Raw genomic sequence first — 19,530 nt, 5'->3', positions numbered from 1 at the left:
AGGCATAGAAATCAGGCAGGAGGATTGTGATACACTTGAACAAATTAGTATCGAGAGGGAGAAGGTACTAGCGGTTTTAGCGGGCTTAAAAGTGGATAAATCCACAGGCCCAGACGAGATGTATCCCAGGGTGCTGAGCGAGGCAAGGGAGGAGATTGCAAGGGCTCTGACACAAACTTTCAGATCCTCTCTGGCCTCAGGGGAGGTGCCAGAGGACTGGAGGACAACTAACGTGGTACCATTATTCAAGAAGGGTGGTAGGGATAAAACAGGGAATTACAGGCCAGTGAGCCTAACAACAGTGGTAGGGAAATTATTGGAAAAAATTCTGAGGGACAGAATTAGTCTCCACTTGGAGAGGCAAGGATTAATCAAGGATAGTCACCATGGCTTTGTCAGGGGGCGATCATGTCTAACCAATTTGATTGAATTTTGAGAGGGGGTGAGGGTAGTGCAGTTGATGTAGTCTACATGGACTTCAGTAAGGCTTTTGACAAAGTCACGCATGGGAGACTGGTCAAGAAGGTAAGGGCCCATGGGATCCAGGGCAATTTGGCACGTTGGATCCAAAATTGGCTTAGTGGCAGGAGGCAGAGGGTGATGGTCGAAGGTTGTTTTTGTGACTGGAAGCCTGTGTCCAGTGGTGTACCGCAGGGATCAGTGCTGGACATACTATAGAAATTAAACTACCTGCTGTGCAGGATATCTACCCCGTGAGGTGCCGGGGGAAGGCCCTGAGAATCATTAAAGACGCGAGCCACCCCAGCCACAACCTCTTTGCCCTGCTCCCGTCCGGTAAGAGATACCGAAGCATACGGTCTCGTACCAGCAGGTTTCGAAACACCTTCTACCCCCAGGCCATAAGACTCATGAACGAATAATTTATTATTTATTACTGTTGTTTTATTTATTATTACTGTATTTCTATTAGTATTTTTATCATTGTTATGCCATATTTATTCCAATGTTGGGAGGACTCGTAAAAATCAACATTTCATTGTGCAGTACACACGTCTGCTGTATATATGACAAATAAAAACTGAATTGAATTGGATCCTTTGCTGTTTGTAGTGTACATTAATGATTTAGATATGAATGTAGGAGGTATGATCAGTAAGTTCACAGATGACACAAAAATTGGTGGAGTGGTAAATAGTGAGGAGGGAAGCCTCAGGCTACAGGACGATATAGATGGGTTGGTCAGATGGGTAGAACAGTGGCAAATGGAATTTAACCCTGAAAAGTGTGAGGTGATGCATTTTGGGAGGACTAACAAGGGAAGGGAATACACAATGAATGGTAGGACCCTAGGAAGGACAGAGGAACCTTGGTGTGCATGTACATAGGTCCCTGAAGGCAGCAGGACAGCTAGATAAGGTGGTTAAAAAGGCATATGGGATACTTCCCTTCATTAGCCGAGGCATAGAATATAAGAGCAGGGAGGTTATGATGGAGCTGTACAAAACGCTAGTTAGGCCACATCTGGAATACTGTGTGCAGTTCTGGATGCCACACTATAGGAAGGATGTGATTGCATTGGAGAGGGTGCAGAGGAGATTCACCAGGATGGTACCTGGGCTGAAGCGCTTCAGTTATGAAGAGTCTAGACAGGCTGGGGTTGTTTTCCTTAGAGCAGAGAAGGCTGAGGGGGGACCTGATTGAGGTGTACAAAATTATGAGGGGCATAGATAGGGTAGATAGAAAGGAACTTTTCCCCTTAGTAGAGGGGTTAATAACCAGGGGGCATAGTTTCAAGGTAAGAGACAGGAGGTTTAGAGGGGATTTGAGGAAAAACGTTTTCACCCAGAGGGTGGTTGGAATCTGGAACTCACTGCCTGAAAGGGTGGTAGAGGCAGGAAGCCTCACAACATTCAAGAAGCATTTAGATGAGCACTTGAAATGCCATAGCATACAAGGCTATGGACCAAGTGCTGGAAAATGAGGTTAGAATAGATAGGGCTTGATGGCCGGCGCGGACACGATGGGCTGAAGGGCCTCTTTCTGTGCTGTATAACTCTATGACTATGACTCATTATAGCCTTGGTCCAAACATGGACAAAAGAGCTGAATTCCAGAGGTGAGATGAGAGTGACTGCCCTTGACATCAAGGCAGCATTTGACTGAGTGTGGCATCAAGGAACCCTAGTAAAACTGAAGTCAATGGGAATCGGAGGGGAAACTCTCCACTGGCTGGAGTCATACCTATCACAAAGAAAGATGGTTGTGGTGGTTGGAGGTCAATCATCACAGCCCTAGGACATTGCTGCAGGAGTGCCTCAGGGCAGTGACCTAGGCCCAACCATCTTCAGCTGTTTCATCAATGACCTTCCCTCCATCATAAGGTCAGAAGTGGGGTTGTTCGCTGATGACTGCAGAGTGTTCAGTGCCATTTGCAACTCCTCAGATAATGAAGCAGTCCGTGCCCACATGCAGCAAGACTTGGACGACATCCAGGCTTGGGTTGATAAGTGGCAGGTAACGTTCCTGCCACACAAGTGCCAGGCAATGACTATTTCCAACAAGCGAGCGTCTAACCACCGCCTCTTGACATTCAACGGCATTACAATTGCCGAATCCCCCACTATCAATATCTGGGGGTCACCACTGACCAGAAACTTAACTGGACCAGCCACATAAATACGTGATCAAGAAAGTTCTCCTGAACACACCAGAAATTCTTCCCACTCTCTGCCCTTTACACTATTACTATCCCAGTATATATTGGGATAATTGAAGTCCCCGATTATCACTACACTATAGTTCTTGCACCTCTCTAATTTCCCTACAAATTTGCTCCTCTATGTCTTTCCCACTAGTTGGTGGTCTATAGAATGCACCTAGTAGTGTAATGGCACCTCTATTGTTTCTTAACTCTATCCGAATAGATTCTGGCCTTGACCCCTCCAGGACATCCTCTCTCTCCAGCACCGTAACATTCCCCTTAACCAATACTGCCACCTCACCTTTCTTTCCTTCCCTATCGTTCCTGAACACCTTATATCCAGGAATATTTAAAACCCAATCCTGCTATTTTTTGAACCAGGTCTCCATTATTGCCACATCATCATATTCCCATGTGGCTATTTGCGCCTGCAGCTCAACAACCTTATTTATACAGGATAAAAGGCACAGAAACAGGCCATTCGGCCCAACCAGTCCATGCCGGCGTTTGTGCTCCACACAAGCCTCCTCCCGTCTTTCCTCATCTAAATCTATCAGCATAACCCTCTATTCCCTTTTCCCTCATATGCTTGTCCAGCCTCCCTTAAATGCATCCATACTATTCTGGATATAATGTGAAGAAATGTGAAGTTATCCACTTTGGTAGGAAAAACAGAAAAGCAGAGTATTTTTTAAATAGTGTGAGATTGGGAAATATTGGTATTGAGGGACCTGCATGTCCTTGTACACGAATCACTGAAAGTTAACATGCAGGTACAGCAAGCAATTAGGAAAGCAAATGGTATGTTGGCCTTTATTACAAGAGGATTTGAGTAGAAGAGTAAAGACGTCTTACTGCAATTATATAGGGCCCTGGTGAGACCACACCTGGAGTATTGTGTACAGTTTTGGTCTCCTTACCTAAGGAAGGTTATACTTGCCATAGAGGGAGTGCAATGAAGGTTCACCAGACTGATTCCTGGGATGGGGGGATTGTCCTATGAGGAGAGATTGAGTAGACTAGGCCTATATTCTCTAGAGTTTAGAAGAATGAGAGGGGCTCTCATTGAAACATACAAAATTCATACAGGGCTCGACAGGGTCGATGCAGGGAGGATGTTTCCCCTGGCTGGGGAGTCTAGAACCAGGGGTGTCTAGAACCAGGGGTCACAGTCTCAGAATAAGGGGTCGGCCATTTAGGACTGAGGTGAGGAGAATTTTTTTCATCAGAGTGGTGAATCTTTGGAATTCTCTTCCCCAGAGGGCTGTGGAGGCTCAGTCGTTGAGTATATTCAAGACAGAGATCGATAGATTTTGGAATATTAAGGGAATCAAGGGATATGGGGATACTTCAGGAAAGTGGAGATGAGGTAGAAGATCAGCCATGCTCTTATTAAATGGCAGAGCAGGCTCGAAGGGCCAAATGGCCTACTCCTGCTCCTATTTCTTATGTTCTTATTTGCTTCAACCACTCCCTGTGGTAGCGAGTTCCACATTCTCACCACTCTTTGGGTAAAGAAGTTTCTTCTGAATTCCCTATTGGATTTCTTGGTGACTATCTTATATTGATGGCCTTTAGTTATGCTCTTCCCCACAAGTGGAACCATTCTCTCTCTATCCACTCTATCAAAATTTTTCATAATTTTAAAGACCTCCATTAGGTCACCCCTCAGCCTTCTTTTTTCAAGAGAAGAGACCCAGCCTGTTCATCCTTTCCTGATATGTATACCCTCGCATTTCTGGTGTCATCCTTGTAAATCTTCTTTGCACCCTCTCCAGTGCCTCTATATCCTTTTTATAATATGGCGACTAGAACTGTACGCAGTACTCCAAGTGTGGTCTAGCCAAGCTTTGATACAGGTTTAGCATAACTTCCCTACTTTTCAATTCTATCCATCTAGAAATAAAACCGAGTGTTTGGTTTGCTTTTTTTATGGCCCTGTCTCGTAACTTTTAGTGATGTGGATTTGTACTCGGAGATCTCTTTGTTCCTCTACCCCACCTAGACTCACACCCTCCAAGTGATAAGTGACCTCCCTATTCTTCCTACCAAAATGTAATACCTCACATTTATCTGTGGTGAACTTCATTTGCCAATTATCTGCCCATTCTGCAAGTTTATTAATGTCCTCCTGTAACTTGTTGCAGTCCTCCTCAATATTGACTATCCCGCCCAATTTGGTGTCACCTGCAAAATTAGAAATTGTGTTTTTGATTCCCAAGTCTAATTCGTTAATGTAAATTGTGAACAACAGTGGTCTCAGCACTGACCCTTGTGTGAGGTTATGCACTTTGGCAGAAAAAATCAAAGAGCAAGTTATTATCTAAATGGAGAGAAACTGCAAAGTGCTACAGTACAAAGGGATCTGGGGGTCCTGGTGCATGAAACACAGGTTAGTATGCAGGTGCAGCAGGTGATCAAGAAGGCCAATGGAATCTTGGCTTTTATTGCAAGGGGGATGGAGTATAAAAACAGGGAAGTCTTGCTTCAGTTATACAGGGTATTGGTGAGGCCACACCTGGAATACTGCATGCAGTTTTGGTTTCCATATCTAAGAAAAGATATACTTGCTCTCGAGGCGGTTCAGAGAAGGTTCACTCGGTTGATTCCAGAGATGAGGGGGTTGACGTATGAGGAAAGGTTGAGTAGGTTGGGACTCTACTCATTGGAGTTCAGAAGAATGAGAGGCGATCTTATCGAAACATGTAAGATTGTGAGGGGGCTTGATCGGGTGGATGCGATGAGGATGTTTCCACTGATGCATGAGACTAGAACTAGGGGGCATAATCTTAGAATAAGGGGCTGCCCTTTCAAAACTGAGATGAGGAGAAACTTCTTCACTCAGGGGATAGTAAATCTATGGAATTTGCTACCCCAGAGAGCTGTGGAAGCTGCAACATTAAATAAATTTAAAATGGAGATAGACAGTTTCCTAGCAGATAAGGGAATTAGGGGTTACGGGGAGAGGGCAGGGAAGTGGACGTGAGTCTAGATTCGGATCAGCCATGATCCTATTGAATGGCGGAGCAGGCCCGAGGGGTCGTATGGCCTACTCCTGCTCCTACTTCTTATGTTCTTATGGAACACCACTACCACCTTCTGCCACTGTGAATAGCTACCCTTTACTCCTACTTTCTGTTTTCTGTCCTGAAGCCAGCTAGCAAACCATTCTGCTACTTGTCCCGACTCCGCATTCTCTGACCGTGTTCATCAGTCTATTATGGGGTACCTTATCGAAGGCCTTTTGAAAATCCAGATAAATTACATCTACTACATTACCATTGTCTACTCTCTCTGTTACCTCTTCAAAAAATTCAATAAGATTGGTCAAGCAAGACTTTCCCTTTTGAAATCCATGTTGACTGAAGGGGTTAAAATGAACCCTCTCAGAATTCAGACAGCCGAGGTAACCACTAATTAAGTGGTGCCAGCAGAAGTAAAACAGTACAGACTGGAAAAGTGCTACTTTCTCAGGTCTTGTACAAGGACAGTGTGCAGAAGACATAGAAACATAGAAGATAGGAGCAGGAGTAGGCCATTCGGCCCCTCGAGCCTGCTCCGCCATTCGATGTGATCATGGCTGATCATCCAATCTCAGTACCCTGTACCTGCTTCTCCCCATATCCCTTGATACCTTTAGCTCTAAGAAATATATCTAACTCCTTCTTGAATATATTTAAAGACTTGGCCTCAACCGCCTTCTGTGGTAGAGAATTCCACAGGTTCACCACTCTCTGGGTGAAGAAATTCTTCCTCATCTCTGTCCTAAGTGGCTTACCCCTTATCCTTAGACTATGACCCCTGGTTCTGGACTCTCCGACCATCGGGAACATTCTACCTGCATCTAGTTTGTCCAGACCTGTCAGAATTTTGTAAGTTTCGATGAGATCCCCCCTCATTCTTCTAAACTCCAGCTAGTATAAGCCCAATCGACCCAATCTCTCCTCATACGTCATTCCTGCCATCCCAGGGATCAGCCTTGTGAATCTTCGCTGAACTCCTTCCATGGCAAGAACATCCTTCCTCAGATAAGGCGACCAAAACTGCACACAGTACTCAAGGTATGGTCTCACCAAGGCCCTGTACAACTGCAGCAGGACATCCTTGCTCCTGTACTCAAACCCTTTCGCTATGAAGGCCAACATACCATTTGCCTTCTTCACCGCCTGCTGCACCTGCATGCTTACCTGTGGGACAAAACAGAATGTGTGTGTTTAACGTAACAAAGGACATTTTCTGAGTAAGTGATAAGAAATTTGCTGCTTTAGCTAAATTTATAAGACACAGCAGAATATAGGGGTCATGGGAATTTGACCTGTGACCAAAGGCATAGTAAGATGTAACTAACCTTTAACCACACAAGCATGACTAATACTGAAAAGAATAAATAAGCCATGTGTGATCAGGTGATTATTGTAATGCAATGTGATTGGATGAAAATGGAATAAAAATCTGTACCAACCAAGAGAGAACGAGAAGGGTATCACTAGACCGCGGGTCTATGGTCTTCTCCCAGAACGTTCTGTTAATAAACTGTACTTTTACTTTAAGACAGACTCAAGTGAATTTATTTTTCACCAACATTGACTATTAATTATTATACTGTTGTTTTCTAGATGTTCTTCTATTTTCTCCTTTAGTAGGAATTCCATTATTTTTCTTACCACCGATGTTAAGCTGACTGGTCTATAATTCCCTGGACATGTTCTACCCCCCATCTTAAATATCGGTATTACGTTAGCTATCCACCATTCCTCTGGCACTATACCTTTTTCTAACGAATTATTAAATATGCATAGTAATGCCTCTCCTATCTCTTCCCAAGATTCTTTTAAAATGCGCGGATGCAATCTATCCAGACTAGGGGTTTTATCTTCTTTGAGTTTGATTAATTTATTTAATATATCCCCTTTTTAAAAAATTTTTAAATGCACTTATCTCATTACTAATCTCATCATCCAATGTCATGTCCACCTGTTCTACCTCCCTGGTAAATACTGAAGCAAAGTAATTATTTAATATTTCTGCCATCTCTCTATCGTTACCTGTGGTATTATCCTGACTATCCCTTAATAGCCCTATTCCCATCCCAACCTTCCTTTTTTGATTGATGTCCCTATAAAATATTTTACTATTTTGTTTTATGTTGTTTGATAATTTAATTTCATAGTTCCTCTTTGCCTCCCTAATTGTTTTTTTGACTTCTCTCCTAATCTTTGCGTATTCTCTCTTATCATGTACTCCTCTGCTGTCTGTGTATTTAATGTATGCCTCTTTCCTTACCCTCAATTGTTCCCTTATGGCTTTATTCATCCATGGAGTCTCATTGTTTAGTTTGTTCTTTCCTTTTAGCGGAATATATTTTTCTTGCACTCTGTTGAACACCGTTTTAAATGTTTCCCATTGCTGTTCTACATCGTCGTTTGCCAATACTGTTGCCCATTTTTGCCCCCAAGTTCTATTCTCAGTCCCTCAAAATCACACTTTGTGCATTTACACACATGCACTGTACACCTATCTTAGTCTGACCCCACCTAATACCTTACTATTTCTTACTTTAGTGCTATCTGTCTCTCCCAATCCTTTGCGCACTTTGTTTCTCCTTTCTAATGCTGCATCCTGGTGGCCATTCCCCTGCCAAATTAGTTTAAACCCTCAACAGCACTACCAAACCAACCACCTCCCGCTCCACCCCACGAGGACATTGGTTCCGGTGCACCCGTCCGGTCTGTACAGGTCCCCCCTCCCCCAGAACCGGTCCCAATGTCCCAGGAATCTGAAGACCTCCCTCCTGCACCATCTCGCCAGCCATGCATTCGTCTGCTCTCTCCTCCTATTTCTATATTCACTAGCTTGTGGTACCGGAAGTAATCCAGAGATTACTACCTTTGAGGACCTGCTTTTTAATCTCTTTCCCAGCTCCCTAAAATCTGCCTGCACGACCTCATCCCTCTTTCTACCTATGTCGTTGGTACCGATATGGACCACGACCTCTGGCTGTTCACCCTCCCCCCCCCCCCCCCCCCACTAATGACATCCTTGACCCTGGCACCAGGGAGGCAACATACCATCCAGGAATCACGTCTGCAGCCGCAGAAATGCCCGTCTGTTCCCCTAACTATCGAGTCACCTACCACTATTGCTTTCCCGATCTTCTTCCTCCAACCCCGTACAGCTGAGCCACCTGAGGTGCCGTGGACTTGGCTCTGGCTGTACTCCCCAGAGGAACCATCGCCTTTACCAGTATTCAGTTCTAAATACTGCACTCAGGGGACCCCTGCACTACCTGCTTGCTCCTCCTTGTCTGTCTGGCAGTCACCCATTTCCTCTCTGCTTGCACACCCTTACACTGCGGAGTGATCACCTCCTGAAACGTGCTAGCCACATATCTCTCAGCCTCAGAGATGCACCGCAGTGACACCAGCTGCTGCTCAAGCTCCAAAACCTGGAGCTTGAGCTCCTCTAGCTGACGACGCTTCCTGCACACGTGTTTGTCCAGGACACGGGGAGCGTCCTGGAGTTTCCACATGGCACAAGATGTGCATTCCATGAGACTGCGGTCATAGTGGCCAAGGAGGCCATTCGGCCCATCGAATCCGTGCCCACTCTCTGTAGAGCAATCCAGTCAGTCCCATTCCCCCGCTCTATCCCCGTAGCCTTGCAAGTTTATGTCCCTCAAGTGCCTATCCAGTCTCCCCCTGAAAACATTGAGTGTCTCCGCTTCCACCACTTCCGTCGGCAGCGAGTTCCTGGTCATCACCACTCGCTGAGTAAAAAAGTTTGTCCTCACGTCCCCCCGTATCTCTTGCCCAAAACCTTAAATCTATGTCCCTTAGTCCTTGTACCATCAACTCGAGGGAGCAGCCTTTTCCCGTCTAGCCTATCCAAACCCGTCATAATCTTGTACACCTCTATCAAATCATCCTCAACCGCCTTTGCTCTAATGAAAACAAATCCAGCTTCTCCAACCTGCCCTTGTAGTTATGATCCTCCATCCCTGGAACCATTCTGGTAAATCTCCTCTGCACCCTCTCAAAGGCCTTCAAATCCTTCATAAAGTGTGGTGACCAGAGCTGGACGCAATACTCCAGTTGTGGCCTAACCAGCGCTTTATAAAGTTTCAGCATAACTTCTCTACTTTTGTACTCAATACCTCTATTTATGAAGCCCAAGATCCCATATGCTTTGCTAACCACTCTCTCAATATGTCCTGCCACCTTCAGGGACCTATGCACATTAACTCCCAGGTCCCTCTGTCCCTGCACACTCTTTAAAACTGTGCCATTAAGTGTATATTGCCTCTCCCTGTTCCTTCTGCCAAAATGCATCACCTCACACTTCTCTGTATTAAATTCCATCTGCCACTTGTCTGCCCATTCTGCTAGCCTTTCTACGTCCTGCTGCAATCAATTGGTGTCCTGCCATGCCTCTACTTAATAGATTAATTAACTAAACAGAAATAAGCTCAAGACTTAAAAAGGATCACCAGCTGCTCACCAATTTGTTTTTTTCTCGTCAGCTCCTTCCCTTCTGCTGACGTCACTTACCTCACTCCGACGCTCACACTCCGTCCGGGCTCTCAGGCCTACTTATATCTCCAGCCGCTCCTCTCGCTCTCTCCTCCTTCCCCCTCTGCTCCGAATTCCCATTCTCTCCAAATTCCCAATTTAGCACTCTGTCTAGAAGCACTCCATTTAGGATCACTCTGTGCAGCCCACAGGAAGTGCCTGTGTAAACTGGTCACACTGTCATTGCAGCCTCCTGCCAGGCAGATCCTGCGGCAGGAGGGCGCAAACCATTTCTCCAATCCTGGCCATGACAAAAGGCTGAAGCACTCGCATGGAGGGGGGCTCGGTGTCCCACTCTAGCGTGCATGTTCATTCGTTACTATTCCACACTCACAAACGTTCCACATCATTATTTTTTCAATCTGCAAAATGTTATGATGTAATTGGAATTACAGAAACATGGCTCCAGGGTGACCAAGGCTGGGAATTCAACATCCAGGGGTATTCAATATTCAGGAAGGACAGGCAAAAAGGAAAAGGAGGTGAGGTAGCATTGCTGGTTAAAGAGGAGATTAACATAATAGTAAGGAAGGATAGTAGCTCTGATGATGTGGAATCTGTATGGGTAGAGCTGAGAAATACCAAGGGGCAGAAAACGTTAGTGGGAGTTGTATACAGACCCCCAAACAGTAATGCTGAGGTTGGGGATGGCATTAATGGGAAATTAAAGACGCGTGCAATAAGGGCACAGCAGTTATCCTGGGTGACTTTATTCTACATCTAGATGGACTTTAATCTACATATAGATTGGGCTAACCAAATTAGTAACAATACTGTGGAGGAGGAATTTCTAGAGTGTATACGGGATGGTTGCCTGGACCAATATGTCAAGGAACCAACTAGAGATCAGTCCATCTTAGACTGGGTATTATGGAATGAGAAAGGATTAATTAGCAATGTTGTTGTGCGAGGCCCCTTGGGGAGGACGGATCATAATATGATAGAATTCTTCATTAAGATGGAGAGTGAAGTAGTTGACTCAGAGACTAGGGTCCTGAATTTAAGTGAAGGAAACTATGATGGTATGAGGCACGAGTTGGGTAGGATGGATTGGGGAACGTTACTTAAAGGGTTGACGGTGGATAGGCAATGGCAAACATTTAAAGATCGCATGGATGAACTACAGAATTTGTTCATCCCTGTTTGGCATAAAAATAAAACAAAAAAGGTGACTCAACCGTGGCTAACAAGGGAAATTAGGGATAGCATAAGATCCAAGGAGAGGACATATAAATTGGCCAGAAAAAGCAGCAAAACTGAGGATTGGGAGCAGTTTAGGATTCAGCAAAGGAGGACAAAGGGATTAATTAAGAGGGGGAAAATAGAATGAGAGTAAGCTTGCAGGGAACATAAAAAGTGACTATAAAAGCTTTTATAGATACGTGAAGAGAAAAAAATTGGTGAAGTCAAGCGTAGGTCCCTTGCAGTCAGAATCAGGGGAATTTATAATGGGGAACAAAGTAATGGCAGACCAATTAAATACATACTTTGGTTCTGTCTTCACAAAGGAGGACACAAATAACCTTCCAGAGATTTCAGGGAACATAGGGTCTAATGAGAGGGAGGAACTGAATGAAATCAGTATTTGTAGGGAAATGGTGTTAGGGAAATTGATGGGATTGAAGGCCGATAAATCCCCAGGGCCTGATAATCTACATCCTAGGGTACTTAAGGAAGTGGCCCTAGAAATAGTAGATGCATTGCTGATCATCTTCCAAAATTCTATAGACTCTGGAATAGTTCTAAATGAGAGAACTAGATCTCCAAGTTTGCAGACGACACAAAGCTGGGTGGGCGTGTGTGCTGTGAGGAGGATGCAGAGAAACTCCAGTATGATTTGGACAGGGTGGGTGATTGGGCAGATGCATGATAATGTGGATAAATGCGAGGTTATCCACTTTGGTGGCAAAAACAGGAAGACAGATTATCTGAACGGCAATAGATTGGGAAAAGGGGAAGTGCAACAAGACCTGGGTGTCCTTGTGCACCAGTCGCTGAAGGTAAGCATGCAGGTGCAGCAGGCGGTTAAGAATGCAAATGGTATGTTGGCCTTCATAGCGAGAGGATTCGAGTACAGGAACAAGGATGTCTTGCTGCAGTTGTACAGGGTCTTGGTGAGACCACACCTTGAGTATTGTGTGCAGTTTTGGTCACCTTATCTGAGGAAGGATGTTCTTGCCATGGAGGGAGTGCAGCGAAGATTCACCAGACTGATACCTGGGATGGCAGGAATGACGTATGAAGAGAGATTGAGTCGATTAGGCTTATATTCGCTAGAGTTTAGAAGAATGAGAGGGGATCTCATTGAAACTTATAAATTTCTAACAGGACTAGACAGACTAGATGCAGGAAGGATGTTCCTGATGGCGGGGGAGTCCAGAACCAGGGGTGACAGTCTAAGGATAAGGGGTAAGCCATTTATGACTGAGATGAGGAGGAATTTCTTCACCCAGAGAGTGGTGAACCTGCGGAATTCTCTACCACACAAGGCAGTTGAGGCCAATTCATTAAATATATTCAAGAAGGAGTTAGATATATTTCTTAAGGCTAAAGAGATCAAGGGATATGGGGAGAAAGCAGGGACAGGGTGCTGAATATGAATGATCAGCCATGATCGCATTGAATGGCGGGGCAGGCTCGAGGGGCCGAATGGCCTACTCCTGCTCCTATCTTCTGTTTCTATGTTCCGTGGTTTGAGAAATTTTTCACTTCCTGCTCTTACCTGAAAGTTCTGCTGCCCATTTATCGGTATCAGAATATTCAAACTCCAGATCAGGCGACTCAGAGAAACCCTGGGGGTGGGGAGAAAAAAATCAAAAAATGGGATTAAATATCACACAGAAGGGACAGAAAGTCAGCAGAGATATTGTACTGTGCTGAAATACAATAACAGAACTAAAGCTATTGGAATAACGGCAGGCACAAGACCATTGGCACAGCACGCTGGGGGGGGGGGGGGGCGGGAGAGACAGCATGGAAACAGCCTATGTTTTTAAATCATAGGCTAATACGGGGATGTGTCTACGACACCAAGGCAAGAGGGCGAAGAGGGCAGTCTGAGCAGGACTTGGGTTTGGAACTAAATAATGCTGTGGAGCTTGATGGCTCCCAGAATGTTGTCTTTACAGAGCTGCACTGTTTTACACAAGACAACCAATTCTTATAAACATGGTTTGAAATGATGACTGGGATCATGGGGGCAATGGGATTAGTCATCAACAGAAATCATGCAATGGCTAGATGGATAAATGCGCTGCCAAGCATGGAACCAATCCATTCAGACTACAGGTTCCAAGTTCAAAGCTGTGCTGAGCGACCTGACCTCAGCTGTGGTATTACGCAGATGCTTAATTGCCATCAGTTCCCTGGGAGTGCGGGAAGTAGATATTCTCACTGTCTCGAACTGCATACTATCCATTCCTGTATTTAATGTAAATAAACTAATTATTGGTTCTAAGCCTGTGCCTTATCTCTGGAGTGCTAATTCAGTCCACCTTACCTGAAGATGATTCATGTAGTGGCAAGTGTTATATTTCAGTAGCCAGTATTCAGAGAAAGGACTCTGTTACAAACCCTGGGTCATGCTATTATTCTAATCAGATATTGAGCAGAAAAAGGTGCATTCTAGATTATAGGGACATAGGCTCACTTACAGGAGTGACTAGTGGCACATGGCAACACATGACCCATGGCAATTTCTAGCGCAAAAAAAATCAAAATTTGAGTCAGCAACTTAAGAGGAAATAAATTTGATAAAAAGCTTGTTTAAGAAATTAAAAAAGAACATAAATTAGGCTCTTTGGAGGGTTCAATATACACATTAAAAGAAGTACTTCTCTTGTATGACATGCTATGTGAAACTTACCATTCCAAACAGGCGCCTGTAAGGCTCAAAACAACAATTGTACCAGCACAAAACAGAAGGTAAGTCACTGGTGCACACATTTAACCGCTACATAGTATCATGTTTATCTTATTTCCTCTAAGCTCCAAATGCGATATATTACAAGTTTATGAAACAAAAAGGAAGGAACAGAAAGTGCTGGAAATACACGTCAGTCAGGTCTGTCAAGAAAAACGAAGTCAGGAGGAGGTGGCAGATATGGTGGATGGGGGCAATGCGGTGAGCACCTTGTTTTTTAATCCTTCCATGGCCTCGCTCCCACCCTATCTCTGTAACTTCCTCCAGCCCTGCAACCCTCCGAGATATCTGCACTCCTCCAATTCTGGCCTCTTGCGCATCCCCGATTTTCACTGCTCCACCATTGGCGGTCGTGCCTTCAGCTGCCTAGGCCCTAAGCTCTGGAATTCCCTCCCTAAACCTCCCCACCTCTCTACCTTAAGACACTCCTTAAAACCTACCTATTTGACCAAGCTTTTGGTCACCTGTCCTAATATCTCATGTGACTCCTGTGAAGCGCCTGGAAACATTTTACCACATTAAAAGGTGCTATATAAAAAGACTTGCATTTATATAGCGCCTTTCACAACCACCAGACACCTCGAAGCATTTTACAGCCAATGAAGTACTTTTGGAGTGTAGTCGCTGTTGTAATGTGGGAAACGCGGCAGCCAATTTCCACACAGCAAGCTCCCATAAACAGCAACGTGATAATGACAAGATAATCTGATTTTTTTTTGTTCTGTTAATTGAGGGATAAATAATGGCCAGGACACCAGGGAGAACTCCCCTGCTCTTCTTCGAAATAGTGCCATGGCATCTTTTACATCCACCCGAGAGCAGACGGGGCCTCGGTTTTAATGTCTCATCCGAAAGATGGCACCTCCGACAGTGCAGCGCTCCCTCAGCACCCCCTTCAAGGCCAATCTATCCTTCCTGAGGTGCGGGGCCCAGAACTGAACCCAGTGCTCCAGGTGTGGTTTAACCAGAGCTCTGTACAGCTGTAATATAACTTCCTCCCCTTTATTTTCCAGCCCCCCTTGAGACAAAGACCAACATTCCATTAGCCTTTTCAATTATATTTTTATACCTGTCCACTAGCTTTTAGTGATTTCTATTCTTGGACCCCTAAATCTCTCTGCTCCCCCACAGTTCCCAGCTTCTCGCCATTTAGAAAATACTCTGATCGATCTTTCTTAGGTCCAAAGTGGGTGACCACACACTTTCCCACATTGAACTCCATCGGACAGTTTTGCCCACTCACTGAATCTATCATTGTCCCTTTGCAACTTTCTGCTCCCATCTACTCTATTTACTGAGCCACCTAACTTAGTGTCATCAGCCAACTTTAGATATGTGGCTCGCTATTCCCTCATCTAAGTCATTAACAAACATGGTGAAAAGCTGAGGCCCCAGTACAGGGGGACTCCACTAGTCACAACCTGCCAATTGGAGTACATACCCATTATCTCTACACTCCTAACCAAATCCCTCGTCAATAGGTTGCCTCCAATTCCATACACTTTAATTTTTGTTAACAATCTCTTGTGTGGAACTTTGTAGAAGGCCTTCTGGAAGTCCTTATAAATAACATCCAGACACTCCCTTATCTGCCACGTTAGATATCCTTAAAAAAAAATCAACTAAATTAGCTAGTCATGATTTACACTCTACAAATCCAAATAATAATGATGATTTGTATATAAGGCTGTTGGGAGTAGTGTCCAAATTTGCGGACGATCCTAAAATAGTAGGTACAGTAAATAATTCTGAGGATCAATGGTAGCTGCCAGGGGGCACTGATGTCTTACCAAATCATGATTTTTTAAAGAGCTTGTCTCATAATTTATCAGATGGCGAGGTTGGCATTACTGAGAATGTGACAAGAAGTGTTCTCCAGGGATCTGTACTGGGGCCTCAGCTCTTCACCATATTTATCAGTGACTCGGATGAAGGAAGAGTTGTATATCCAAGTTTGCAGTTAGGGGGGACAGTAAGTAGTGCAGTTGGGAGCAGGAAGTTGCAACGGCACGTCGACAGATGAAGTGAGTTGGCAAAACTAAGGCAAATGGAGTTCAATGCGAGCAAGTGTGAGGTCATCCACTTTGGACGCAAGAAAGGTAAATTGGAGTATTTTCTAAATGGTGAGAAACAAAGAACTGTGGGGGAGCAGAGAGATTTGGGAGTCCAGGTACACAAATCATTAAAAGCTAGTGGACAGCCACAAAAAGTAACCATAAAGGCTAATGGAATGTTGGCCGTTGTCTCAAGGGGGCTGGAATACAAAGGGATGGAAGCAATGTTTCCTTTAATTATTTTTTGGCCTGCGCGACCTCTTTAACGTGCTGCACAGGCCATTCAAAATTCCGTGCATCCGCGGTTTTTCTATTTAAAAGCCAGCTCACCGGCTGCGCGGGACCTACAGAGCGCTGTGCAGCACACAGCTTCAAGGGAACATTGGGTGGAAATGATGCTTCCCATACTGAACATCAAACTCACTGAACTGTACTTTCCTGGGTCACTTTTACTACCTTTTTTAGAAATAGGAGTAGCATTTTCTTTCTCCAGTCCCCAGAAACCTCTCTAGTATTCAGTGATTGTGCCAGAGGTCCTGCAATTATATAGAAGATAGGAGCAGGAGTAGGCCATTCGGCCCCTCGAGCCTGCTCTGCCATTCAATGCGATCATGGCTGATCATCCAAATTCAGTACCCCGTCCCTGCTTTCTCCCCATACGCCTTGATCCCTTTAGCCTTAAGAAATATATCCAACTCCTTCTTGAATATATTTAATGAATTGGCCTCTACTGCCTTCTGTGGTAGAGAGTTCCACAGGTTCACCACTCTCTGGGTGAAGAAATTCCTCATTTCTGTCCTAAATGGCTTACCCCTTTATCCTTAGACTGTGACCCCTGGTTCTGGACACCCCGACCATCGGGAACATCCTTCCTGCATCTAGTCTGTCCAGTCCTGTCAGAATTTTATAAGTTTCAATGAGATCCCCTCTCATTCTTCTAAACTCCAGCGAGTACAAGCCCAATCGACCCAATCTCTCCTCATACGTCATTCCTGCCATCCCAGGTATCAGCCTGGTGAATCTTCGCTGAACTCCTTCCATGGCAAGAACATCCTTCCTCAGATAAGGCGACCAAAACTGCACACAATACTCAAGATGTGGTCTCACCAAGGCCCTGTACAACTGCAAGGCATCCTTGTTCCTGTACTCGAACCCTCTCGCTACAAAGGCCAACATACCATTTGCCTTCTTAACCGCCTGCTGCACCTGCATGCTTACCTTCAGCGACTGGTGCACAAGGACACCCAGGTCTCGTTGCACTTCCCCTTCTCCCAATCTATTGCCATTCAGATAATAATCTGCCTTCCTGTTTTTGCCACCAAAGTGGACAACCTCACATTTATCCACCTTATATTGCATCTGCCATGTTTCTGCCCAATCACCCAACATGTCCAAATCATCCTGGAGTTTCCTCCCTTATTTCCTTAAAAGTCCTCAGATGCATTTTATACAGCCTGAGATTTATTCACCTTTGGTTTACACAGCCATGTTCTTAGTAACGTGAAGTGTCACAAATTACCTCTGCAACACCCTCTAGTCCCCTTTCAAGATCAGATGAGTTACCCGAGGTAAAAAACTTATGTAGCACTTCTGCAGCCTGTGTGGCATTAACTGTCACACCCTCACCCAATCCCACTTTCAGTGGCCCCATTCTATCCCTCCTTTTTCTTAAAATATCCTACAGTTTTCTTTCCATATTCAATTTAAATTTTTTTGCCATGTCACTGGTTAGTTAAAGCCTCACCCACCTTTGTGCTGGAGATTTGGTCGTCCCCATTACTCAATCAAATCCAGGTGATTTCTCCCCTTGTTGGCTCTTTTACAAACTGAGTCATAAACAGGCTTCCATTAACTCTTGAAATCCTTTCCCTGTTTTACATCTTCACCCCATTCAATTTCTGGGAAGGTGAAATCTCCAACTATAGTTGGACCCTTACCAGTCGCCATCCTTAGCTCAGCCAGTTCCAGATCAGGCCTTTTGCCCATACCTGGGTGAACCCCCAGGAATAGTTCACCTCTCTTACCATCTATTCATTCTGTCCAGTGATTGTGTCTCTGCTCTTTCCCTTCTTTATATTCTCTCCCTTGTCCCTCAACACTGGAGTTTATATATACTCCCACATCACCTCCTTTACTCCTGATATTGTCTCTTCTAAACAATTTATATTATTCAGATATGTATCCCACTGATTGGAATCAGTGCACCATGTCTTTGTGATGCTCATAATGTCCAATCTATTAACTCCTGCAAGGCCTTCCAGATCACACAGCTTATTGTCGGACTTCTTGGATTAATGTAATCTCAGCTCCAACCTTTTACATTTTCTTTATTAACATTTTTACTTTATCTCCCACTATTGGAATTAGACATATTGAACTTTGAACTCTTCTGGTTCTCTCTTCTCTGTTGCTTCTCTTCCCCGGACTTATCTTTTTGCTTCTTTTTCTTTTCTTTTAGATGGGACATGGTAGGTGGTGTGGTGTGCTCTGGCTGGGAAAGTACGGTGTGCTCTGGCTGGGAAGGTATGGTGTGCTCTGGCTGGGAAAGTATGGTGTGCTCTGGCTGGGAAGGTATGGTGTGCTCTGGCTGGGAAAGTATGGTGTGCTCTGGCTGGGAAAGTATGGTGTGCTCTGGCTGGGAAAGTATGGTGTGCTCTGGCTGGGAAAGTATGTGGCTCTTACTTGATCCCTTCCCATCCTCGCCCTCAATCGCAGGCTTCCCCGACCCACTCACTCCCATTGTGTACCCTACTCCTTCACCTGTGCAATACTCATTCCTCCTCCTGTCACCCCCTCACTCTCCTCCCCCTGACCACTCTGTAGTTGCCCGGGTCACTTTTGCTACTTTTTTAGAAATAGGAGTAACATCTGTCTTTCTCCAGTCTCCAGGCTGGCACTCCAGTGCAGTATGAGGGAGTGCTGCACTGTCCGATATACCGTCTTTCGGATGAGACGTTAAACTGAGGCCCCGTCTGCTCTCTCAGGTGGACATAAAAGAACCCATGGCACTATTTCCAGGAAGGGCAGTAGTTCTCCCCAGTGGTGTGGCCAATATTTATCTCTCAACCAACATCACAAACAGATTATCTGGTCATTATCACATTGCTGTTTGTGGGAGCTTGCTGTGCGCAAATTGGCTGCCACGTTTCCAACATTACAACAGTGACTGCACTTCAAAAGTACTTCATTGGCTGTAAAGCGCTTTGGGACGTCCTGAGGCCATGACTGGTGCTGTATGAATGCTAGTCTTTCTTTCTTTGAAGGACACACTCAACATCTTACTGACCCCTTGCTCTACTATCGCTGACCTTACTCGGAACGCTA

At 44.8% G+C, this 19,530-nt stretch overlaps 1 protein-coding gene across 5 annotated transcripts in view; it reads right to left on the bottom strand.

Moving 5' to 3' along the window:
* The window catches only part of LOC147104971 (striatin-interacting protein 1 homolog), a 155,394-nt gene that overhangs the window by 130,839 nt on the left and 5,025 nt on the right, over positions 1-19,530 (bottom strand). For 3 of the 5 annotated variants that reach the window (XM_086010950.1, XM_086010951.1, XM_086010952.1), the window contains exons 2-3: positions 12,953-13,022; positions 6,810-6,849 (exon numbers count right to left, since the gene is read on the bottom strand). In XM_086010950.1, the coding sequence (XP_085867076.1) occupies positions 6,810-6,849; positions 12,953-13,022 (110 nt within the window). Of the gene's footprint in view, positions 1-6,809; positions 6,850-12,952; positions 13,023-19,530 lie in introns of those variants that run through there. The other 2 variants (XM_086010953.1, XM_086010954.1) reach the window with 1 other exon arrangement.

Source organism: Somniosus microcephalus, chromosome 18 (genome assembly GCF_052327205.1).
Source record: "Somniosus microcephalus isolate GS21.2 chromosome 18, FLI_Smic_1.0, whole genome shotgun sequence".
NCBI classification, from domain to species: Eukaryota; Metazoa; Chordata; class Chondrichthyes; order Squaliformes; family Somniosidae; genus Somniosus; species Somniosus microcephalus.
The sequence above is the reverse complement of the archived record's forward strand: the minus strand, read 5'-3'. Positions and strand labels throughout refer to the sequence as shown.